Source organism: Telopea speciosissima, chromosome 6, assembly GCF_018873765.1.
Source record: "Telopea speciosissima isolate NSW1024214 ecotype Mountain lineage chromosome 6, Tspe_v1, whole genome shotgun sequence".
Taxonomy (NCBI): Eukaryota; Viridiplantae; Streptophyta; class Magnoliopsida; order Proteales; family Proteaceae; genus Telopea; species Telopea speciosissima.
The window spans coordinates 54,021,957-54,032,555 of NC_057921.1; the positions used below are offsets into that span (position 1 = coordinate 54,021,957).

The following is a 10,599-nucleotide window of genomic DNA, read 5'->3' on the forward strand; positions in this document are numbered from 1 at the left end:
GGGAAAAAAATACAAATATATATATACATACATACATGCACACACACACAAAAACAAAAACATAGTTGCATAAACATATCACAGTTACAATTCTCCTTTGCATCCTCTGTGGGGTTGCATACTTGCATCCTCAATACATCGCCCACAAGACCCTCAAATATTTCAGATGGTTCATCCCCTTATGACAGCCATCTTCTACTCCTAAAATTAGATCCAACAATAGTGCAGCTGGCAAGATCCTTAAGAGTGTTCTAATACCATGAATTTGCACCAGAACCTCACCTAATCCCAGGCATGGCTACCAGACCATTATAGTGACAACCTAATTAGCCCATGCCCATGCAAGACACTTCGTTTTCCAAAACGCATCTGTTATGAACAGCTTCGATACTTTATAAACCAAAATAGTCCACAGAAAGTGCTGATTCCAATACCAAAACAATTTCAATGTCTGTAATACCTTGCATGCACATCACACCATGCAACTACCTGATTTAGCATGCTAACCTCCTCCAAAATCGGAAACTACAAAGGCCAACAAACAGTAGAGAAACGTGAAACATCTGGATCATCTACTGCATGCTGATTACCAGCAAGCACACATAGTTGGCACCTTGATAGGCACACAAAGACATGCCATGACAGCACCACCTGTATACCCATCTGCAATCCCTAGACACCTGTCTTACCATAACCAACAATACAACATCAGAAGCCCATAGCCACATAACAACCTCTTTATTTGTCAAATGGCTTTGCTAACACGACCAGCACTGTATGGGGTCTCAAGGCATTGATGGTTTAGCTGCAGAAACCTCAGGGGATAAGCAGGGCCAGGTGGAACTTTATTATCCTATCAGAGAGGCTAAATGCATAGTTGTCAAGGTGTCACCTAGGCATCAAGGTGGATTTCTTGGGGTCTAGGCGGTTGTCGCCTTAGTGGTTTCAAACTCCGTAACCCTTATTTATGCCAAATATCATTTGAGTAAATGATTTCATTAACTTAAGATGTTATTCATAAATAAGAAAATACCCCCTATTTGAATCCAACAAAAATACTTAAAACATCAAATTCCAAAAGGATAAAAAGTCAACCCCCCCAGTTCAAGAACAAAAACTGGGTTTTTCTCAAATCTAAAAATTCCATAAATCTTAATATTGTAAAATATTGCTAAAAACCAAAAGAGCGGTAAAATATTCATTTGTTTTTATCTTAAAAAAAAATATTTTCATTCAGAGCAATTTTGACAGCATTAGCGCACACCAAATAAGGTTTGACCGGAACATAACTCCTTCAATATAAATCAGATTAAGCAATCTTGGATTTGTTGGAAAGCTGGTTTTGTGCTCTACCTAATACAAAAAGTCTCATATAAAAATAAAATCACTTGACTAGTCAAACTTTTTGGAGAACAAGAACACTTCTCTAAATCAAGAGCAGTTTAATTACTTATAGATAAGATCATATTTCAAAGAACAACATAAACCAACTGTGAGATTGGGTATACCATGACAATGACCAATTCCAAGAACAGTATAAACCAACTGTATGTTTTGATTGTTTCAAAATTCCAATGGCTTGCTTCTTCAGTTCTGTTGTCTTCTAGTTCTATGTTGATTTTTTATGATTTTTTTTTTGATAAATAAATATATTACCGAACCCCAGGAGGAGGCAGGGAGAAAAGGAGGGGGGAATATACAAAGGAAAACAAAAGAAAGGGGGAAAGGAGAGAGGAGGGGAAGAGCAATCAACCCGACCTACGCAGAGGAGGGAGACTGCAAAAGAGACAAATCAAGACCCCAGGATACAACAATATGCCTGTTCCTTGGGATATCCAAAAAATGCCTATGACGAATGCAATTGAGCTTGGAGGACACATCAAAGGAGATGGCTTTCCAAATCAGATCAAAAGATCGAGAGTTGGAAGTCCATCTCCTGAGGTTCCTTTCCATCCAGATATAATTAATAGCGGCGCCAAACACAAGCTTCCCAATAGTGTCACAGATAGAGGTCCTAGAGAAAGTCATGTCCAGCCATAGTCATTCTCGCTCAAAGACAAGGAGCCTCCTGCTACGAGGCCAGATCGAGGAAAGGGCTTTTTTCTAGATGGGGGAGGTAAAAGGGCAAGCAAAGAAGAGGTGGGGGATGTCTTCATGGCCATTCCAATAAAGGGTATAAGAAGGGGAGACAGGGATATTGCAATGTATGAGGAAAGCTTGGGTGGGCAGGCAAGATCTAAGGGTTCTCCAGACAGTGAAGCTATGATGAGGGATATGACCTTTGAACCAAATTAACTTGTGCCAGGAGACAAAGGGGCTTGGGTCTCGAACAAAATTCCAGGCTAAGCTGAAGGTAAAGAGGCCGTTGGGGGAAGGGAGCCATATAACCTTATCCGCATGAGGGGGGGAGGGAGGGATGACCAGATTTGGGAGAGGATGGCGGGATTGAGAGAAGGGGGAGGGGTCCAAGAGCCTAGAGCAATAAGGGAGGAGAGAGGGGAGGCTTTTGGGAAACCAGACGAATAGATCAATCTGAGACCGAAGGTATTGAAGAGGACCCCTAAAGGGTGCCAAGGGTCAAGCCAGAGGGAGGTGGCAGAGCCATTAGCAATGGAGGTTGAGATACCACGGAGGGCGAGAGGACGGAGTAAGAGAATCTTACGCCATATCCAAGAGGAGTCAGATGGGATAGAGACTGACCAGATGGAGTCAGCCTTGAGGAGGTGGGAGTAAACCCATTTGACCCAGATGGAGTCCTGGCGGGAGGAGATTTTCCAAATAAGCTTGAGAATGCCCGCAGTATTGGAGTCGACGAATGCCAAGACCTCCCTCAGATTTAGAGAGACAGATGGACTTCCAACTGGTAGGGTGGAGGAATTTAGAGGTGTCAGTCCCTTTCCAGAGGAAAGCGCAGAAGGTGTGTTCCATAGCCTTGATGGTAGCATTAGGGATGCTGAAGATACCACTCCAATAGATGTCGGAAACTTGAAGGACCGATCGAATGCTCTCAAGTTTGCCAGCATAGGATAGGAGTTTACCTTTCCAAAGCTGAAGACGCTTACGGATATTATCAAGCATGGGAGTGCAGTGATGGCTAGACAGCCTGGCAGGAATTAAGGGGAGACCAAGATATTTAACAGGGAGAGAACCAATAGAGAAGCCAGTCAGACGCAGGAGGGACTTTTTGTCAGAGTCAGGAATGCCAAAGAGAAAGATTTTGGATTTGAGGAGATTGATACGGAGGCCCGAGAGAGATTCAAAGAGGTGGAAGGAATCCATGATGGCAGAGATAGAGGAGGGGGAGGCCTTTGAGAAAATCATCAGGTCATCTACAAAGGCCAGATGGGTGAGATTGATGTGCTTGCATTTGGGAATAGGGGGAATGAGATGAAGGTCAGTTTTGGATTGGAGGCTCTTAGAGAGGACCTCCAAAGCCAGGGAGAAAAGAAAAGAGGAGAGAGGGCAGCCTTGGCGGATGCCGGCTTTAGAATGAAAAAAGTCGGCAGGGGAGCCATTGACAAGAACAGAGGAGGGGGAACAGATATAGGCATAAGTCCAACGAACAAAAGCGGGGGGGAAGCCCATTTAGGAAAGCACATCACAAATGAAGTCCCAACGGAGGGAGTTGAAAGCTTTGTGATGGTTGATTTTCATAAGGGCAGCAGGAGAGTGAGATTTGCGATCAAAACCCCTGCACAATCTTAGAGGAGAGAATAATGTTGTCCGCTATGCTTCTGCCAGAGATAAAGGCCAAATGGTTGGGGCTGACCAGGGATGGAATGACCGCCTGGATTCTATTGGCGAGGATCTTGGCAATGAACTTGTAGAGAAGATTGCAGAGGGATATAGGTCTGAAATCAGACAGAGAGGTCGCTCCATCTTTTTTAGGGATGAGGCAGATGAAAGTCTGATTCACCTGAGCAAGCTAGTTGGGCTTGAAGAAGAAGCTGCGAATGGCTTTGAAAAGGTCACCTTTGATTGAATCCCAGCAGCTAAGAAAGAAACCCATGCTGAAATCGTCAAGGCCAAGGGCTTTGTTGGATTTGTAGGAGAAAATAGCCTTAGAGATTTCCTCATCAGAGGGGATGGCAAGGAGGGAATCTGCTAAGAGAGGAGGGATACACTTATCCATAAGGCCAGAGGGGAGGGGGGAGGGGGGAGGGGGGATTGAAGAGAGAAGAGAAAAAGGAGATGGTTTCCGACTTACTATCAGGGACAGAGGAGAGAGGAGTCCCATCAAGAGCATGCAGTAAGGTGATGGAGTTGGAGTTTTGCCTAGCTCTTACAGCACGATGGAAGTAAGCGGAATTGGAGTCTCCGAGATCCAACCACTTAATGCGGTATTTTTGGCGCAAGAAACTTTCCTCGAGGGAGGAGAGAGAGGAGAGTTCTTCTGAGAGCCTTTTCTCCTCAATGGCAAGATCAAGGTTGAGGGAGTCCGACTGAAGCCTGGATTGGAACAGGGAAGGGTCAGACCGACAGGAAGAAAGGTGGGAAGGGATGTTGCCAAAAGTGGATAGATTTCAACTTCTAAGGGCGAACTTGGTGTGGCGGAGTTTCCTAGCCAAGGCTATGAGAGGGAAGGAGGGGGAGGAGACAAGGATGCGCCAAGCTTTCATGATGGTGGGAAGGTAGAGGGGATGGGAGGTCCACATGTCAAAGAATTTGAAAGGTTTGGGACCAAAAGAGGAATAGGGCTGAATAATGAAGTGGCAGGGACAGTGGTCAGACAGACCTTAGAGAAGGAAAGAGGCATGGGAATGGGGAAAAGAGGAGAGCCAAGCTTCGTTGGTGAGGAATCTATCAAGTTTGCAAGCAATGTGATCAGGTCCCACTCGGGGATTGTGCCAAGTGACCATCTGAGATCCTCAATACCAGCTTCGTTGGCTTATGTTTACTATTAGGATATCCTTGTCTCCCTTTCTCTCTGATTAGCAAATCCACAAATCAAAATTACTTCCTCTACGCCCAAGGCAGTGCAAAATTGAGTAAACCGTCATTAAAGAGAGCATCATTTTTATTATTAGGATATCCTTGCCTCCCTTTCTTTGTGATTATTACCTCTACAAATCCAAACTACTATCCCTTTAGTGCAAAATTGGCTCGGTAACAGTTTGTGCTGGCACCCACATTAACTCAGAGCCTCATGGCACCATGGCACCATACCATCACTATAATATATGCTTTCAGTGCATTTTAAATCTCTTATTGACTTTATCAGACCAACTATCACACTGGCCATCTTGAGCTTTCTAGCCTAATCATCCTTATTTCAAAGTAGAATCCCACCTTAAGAAGTTGTAGATTCTCAAATGTCGTATGTCCAAATGTATCAAGAAACGATAACAATTTTATTCAAGTAAAAAATGGCTTCACTTGCTGAAAACTAGTTAATCATCCAACTTAAGGGGTAAAGGAAGCAGTTTTCACACTCATAGGAAAAATTGCTGCCTGTCTGTGTCAGCCTCTACATTACAAGCATTGACCTAAATATAAAAATAGAACAAATCTTTTAGTTGCCATTGAGGGGAGGGGGGAGAAACTTGACATGAACACTTCATACATAGCTGTGACGTAGTTTATCAAGCATCACTCTTTCATATGTCAAATGGCTGGAAATGTAATCATTTTCATTCACAACGAAGCAGTGACCTTTTAGAAAAGCTTAAAAACTGGCTGAAGATCGTTGATCGACACTATGATTAATACCCGGGAATATTTCCTTCCTATCGAAACTAACCAAGGAATTATATAAACATAACTAAATCAATTCAAATTGAAGGTCAGAAACTGATCTTCACGCCAGAAAAGGGGATTAGGAACTTACTGAACCGATCAATTTGTTGTTGGGCGGACACAACATTTGGAGGGAGTAGACCACGAAGATCAATACGATCTCGCTCTGTCATGGAGAAAGCTGTTCCCTGGTTTACGTAAGTAAGTCACAATTATTTCCAAATGTGCTTCACTTGATCATCCCAAACAATACCAGTAATCAATGAACTTAAAGCATAAAAGTATCGAATTTGAAATCTTAGGCAACGCAACAAGCATTCTGAAATCCTACATTTTAAAGCTGAGATTCCGGTCACCAATAGAAGACTCACCTTATTGAACCATGGATCGTGAAGGATATCGAGGCTGCGTTTGTGAACAATAGTAGGGCGAGAGCCTTCAGTTGTAGTGAAGGATCTTCTGTCGAATATCACCGTCGTCGTTGCCATTCGCTGTTTAAGGCGTTTGATGATTGATGAAGAAGATAGTCGGAGCTGAGAGGAGAAATTCGACATTTTTGAAACGATCAGTTCTACGGTTCTGGCTTCTGCAACTGTTGCGTAGAGGAGACCTGTCTGAGACTAAAAACTCAGAAACACTTTTAAAAGACAAAGTGGAGACAGAGACAGAGACGGAGTGGAGGTGGCGTAGAAGATCCAAATTCCAAAGTCATATTTCTTCTTCGAGGGGACTCGGGGAGGCGAGAACGGGATCAGCCAATAACAAATAAGGAGGGCTTTTCAGTGAGAATCTGCCAAAAGTCCCTTTGACTCGCCACGTGTTTCATGGTGCCTCATGACAAAGAAGAGATATTCATCATAAAAGATGTACGTTAGCCATTGATTATGACTTCACATTCCAGTTTAAAAATCAGCTTGAAAAGGACTTTTTGGATTGTGGTGATTCGAATCGGATTTGTGGAATCGGCTCATTTGGATTGGAATCAGTCGTGACCGATCCCAAATCCTAGCAATTCACATCGGGTGTGAATGTAGTGGAATCGGATAGCCCGATCCAATTTGGAGGGGAAATTCATTTTTGTAATCTACTGGAGCCATTTTGCGATTAACCTGCGGTGGAGGAGATCTACGTAATCACCTAGTCATGGTTTAAACTTCTAGACTAATTTGGCTTCTCAGATTCATTATGAACACTGTTAAGGAACTTACGTTGGATTCCTAATAATTGTTATTATTCTTTTGGAGCATTGTTCTCTGCCTAGGAGCGCACGGGGGTAGGTTGCACCCAAACACATGGATGGGGCAGAGCTTGGCAGTCATTTCCACCATTCAAGAGGCAGGGTGATCATTTTGCCCAACCCCATGTGTCTGGGCACATCCTGTTAGGATTTTCCCAAAATGCGACGAGTATGGACTTAATTAATTATCGGATCGATCATTGATGGGGATCAAGAAATACAAGGATTGACGTGGCATGCTACTATTTTATTGAGATGGATCGGACCGGTCTGGCCCATTGTGGAAGTGGGTTAGGGTTTGGGGAGTATTATAAATACTACTGATGAGGGGTCCCTGCAGTCACTATTCTCTTTTCTCTTTTCTCCACAAGAAAGGGAGTTGTGGGAGAGTATAGGAGACGGCAGAAGATCCCCATCGCGGATTGCATTCATTATATGACGGATTGTTGAAGCTATTAGAGGCGATCTTATCTGTTCTTCATCAACACACGTGGGTGCCAGGTATACTTTGCTTTTCCTGTTTATTTTGATTCAATCGTATTCTAGAAATCTGTATGGGGACGGATTCGGGTTTGACAAAACCCTTGCATGTTCTAACAAGTGGCATCAGAGTCGACCATACGGACTTAGGATCGATTGATTAAGAACTTAGATAGAGTTTTGACGACGAAAATAGGGATTTTTGGTTCGATTTTGGCCGGATTTTTTGCAAAATCGTACGTTTTTGCCGCTGCCGGATTTTTCCACTGGCGAAAGTCTAATATTTTTGTATGGGTGCGAAGGACTCGGAGAGACGATCGCAGCGACATGTGGATCGTCATCGCCGCCAGCCGAAGCCGCGAGTGAGATCCACGTGCCAGCGGCAGTTGTAGGAAAAAAAAATTCATAGCGATGCTGACGTCAGCCCTGGTGCTTGGGGGTCATGTTTGACTCGGTCAAAGCTGACCGACCCGGGTCAAAGTTAACCCAGACCTGGTCAACAGAGATTCGGTCAAAGATTCCCAACCCGATCATCGTTGACCCAACCCGTGACCCGAGACTCGGTCCATTTTTGTACCCGATTTTTTTGCTCGACGGTCTGGTTCAGTAGAACCGGGGTGACCCTGATTTGGTTTGGTTACTGCGGTTCGCTTTGGTTCAAACCGGTTCTGTTAGACTTTTAAACAACAAAAAAAGAAGGGAAAAAAGGACCAGAATACTTCAAATGGACCGTATGGTTTCGTTTGGATGAATTTTGAGACGCGATTTTTTATGGTGTGTCTATTTTTTCGTGCTCTTCGTTTTGATATGCAATTTGGCATATTTTGCATAAAAAGAAACCATGGTTTTGATAGTTTTTATGTTTTCTAATAATCTTGAAAGCATGGTTTAATGGGCGTGGAGCATTGTTTTGGGCTCCGATTGGTCTTGTCTTGCTCGTATTTTTAAAACCAATCTATTGGTACCTGATGTTGAGACGTTTAATACTTCTAGAGACCTGTTTTGGACGATTATGCTACTTTGAGTATTTTTAGACTATTTTGGGTTGATCATTGCCACTTAGATGTGCATATCACAACACATTATGGACAATCAATGTGTTTACTTTCACATATATTGCTGCATATCAGGTTGAGGAATTATGAGAAGGTAAAATGATGATCCACTAAAGTGGCCCATTGAATCCTTTTATGGTTCTGTCAAGGCAGCGGAATAGGTGACATTAGCCCAAAGGCGATGTTGCCAAAGATTGACGAGTTGATATGCATATGAATTGGAAGGATAGTGGTCTAAGGATTCCAGTTGCCCAAAGGTACTGGGATTTCTGAAAACCACTGATCTCTTCACGAAAAGGCAGTGTATCCATCCAAAGATAGTGTACTCAAAGATTTGGGATGCGTGGCCTAGGGGTTTTCTTACCGCCCAAAGTTGGAAGAAAATTTTTGAAAGTCACCGACATCTCGCGGTAATTTCAGTACTATAAATTATTATTGAGGTGCATAACCTAGGGGTTTCTCTATCACCCAAAGGAGGAGGGAGATTTTCAAAAATTGTTGCTATCTTGTGGCATTTGCGGTACGATAAAGACATACCTTTGACCCGAAAGGACAAGAATGCAATGTTGTTGTAAAGAAGTATTGTTGATTGATATTTATCATATTGATTGCGTATAACTATGTGTCTAATGTGTTGATGATAAATGTTTAGAACCACTGATTTTATGATGATATGTAGCATGTTTAAGTGATGAATGGACTCGCGATGGGTATAGAACATGTTGATTTGTGCGATATAGAAACTTTTAATGTTATGATGTTGTGTTTCTATATATGTTGATGAAAATGTTATGCTGTTGACGAACGATAACTTATTATGGTAGATGAAATAATAAGTGAATAATTGTGGTAATTGATGGTTAACCAACGAGCATAATAAACCATGAACGAATAATCCATCAATAAGCATTGAAATGATGAAAGATTAACAATTTGTAACCTATAGGGTATAACCGGCATTGAGCCATTTGACGGAAGCTACTTCGGTGGCATGGATTGAAAATGCATCAATAATATGAAATGGTAAAGCCAAACACTAAAATAAAATAAGAAATAATAAGAGGAATGAATGAGCGAATAAAATCACGAAGAATATATTAAAGAAATGGATGCACTCAACAAACTACGACTATACCCTTGAAGAAATTGATATTTAATTGTGCACAAGAAAAAAAGAATCTTGAGAATGGTAACTTAACTGAGAACAAAAGAAGTAATCGGTTCGAGTAGTTTGATGATTTTGATTGTTTTATGTGGAATTTGTGGTTTGAATCTTTATTTTCAGACTTGGTTGATTCGATTTGTTTGATTCTCTTGATCGGTGGGAGTGCTTCTTTACATAATCTGTTTGTGGATTGAAAGTCCTTCTTATTTCATTGATATGCTTGTTGAGTGGGAGGACTTAATATATGTTTCATTTCGATTATGATGTTTCTGCTCGATGTGATTAATAGCATTTGCATGCATGCATATGATTGATGTGTTGAAGCCTTTTGGTCTAATGATGTTCGATTGGCGACGAGCCAAGTCGTTCGGCTATTTCTAACCATGGATGTTCTATTGGTGATAAACCAAGTCGTTTGATTACCAACGAATCATGACGATGTTCAAAGGTAATCCATGAGTCGTACGATGCTCATGATACATTCGAGGACCCACAAGGAATGATGACGATATTTATGTGATCACAGACATGTACGACATTCCTTGTACAAAATCATTTCAAGGCGATTCATGTTAGTAAGTAGATCTTTGTTTGTAGCTGACAGAAAGTGATATGCCGTATGTTGATGTGTATTTTCTGCTGTTGTTCGACATCGATATATTTGCTAACTGGATCAAAGTTTAGTAGCATTATTGTTGTATTGAGATCCCATAGCCACATCTGATAATGATGACCTTATAATTAATCTAGCTCAAATGGGAGATTGTTAGGATTTTTCCAAAATACGACGAGTGTGGGCTTAATTAATTATCGGATCGATCATTGATGGGGATCAAGAAATACAAGGACTGACGTGGCATGCTAATGTTTTATTGAGATGGACCGGACCGACCTGGCCCATTGTGGAAGTGGGTTAGGGTTTGGGG

The 10,599-nt window shown here is 42.1% G+C and overlaps 1 protein-coding gene across 1 annotated transcript in view; it reads right to left on the reverse strand.

The window, feature by feature from the left end:
• Positions 1–6,354, reverse strand: part of LOC122664431 (NAD-dependent malic enzyme 62 kDa isoform, mitochondrial-like) — a 56,227-nt gene extending 49,873 nt beyond the window's left edge. The window contains exons 1-2 of the mRNA XM_043860242.1: positions 6,108–6,354; positions 5,828–5,924 (exon numbers count right to left, since the gene is read on the reverse strand). Coding sequence (XP_043716177.1) covers positions 5,828–5,924; positions 6,108–6,290 — 280 coding nt within the window. The 5' untranslated portion in view covers positions 6,291–6,354. The remainder of the gene's footprint in view (positions 1–5,827; positions 5,925–6,107) is intronic.
• Between the last annotated feature and the right edge of the window lie 4,245 nt (positions 6,355–10,599).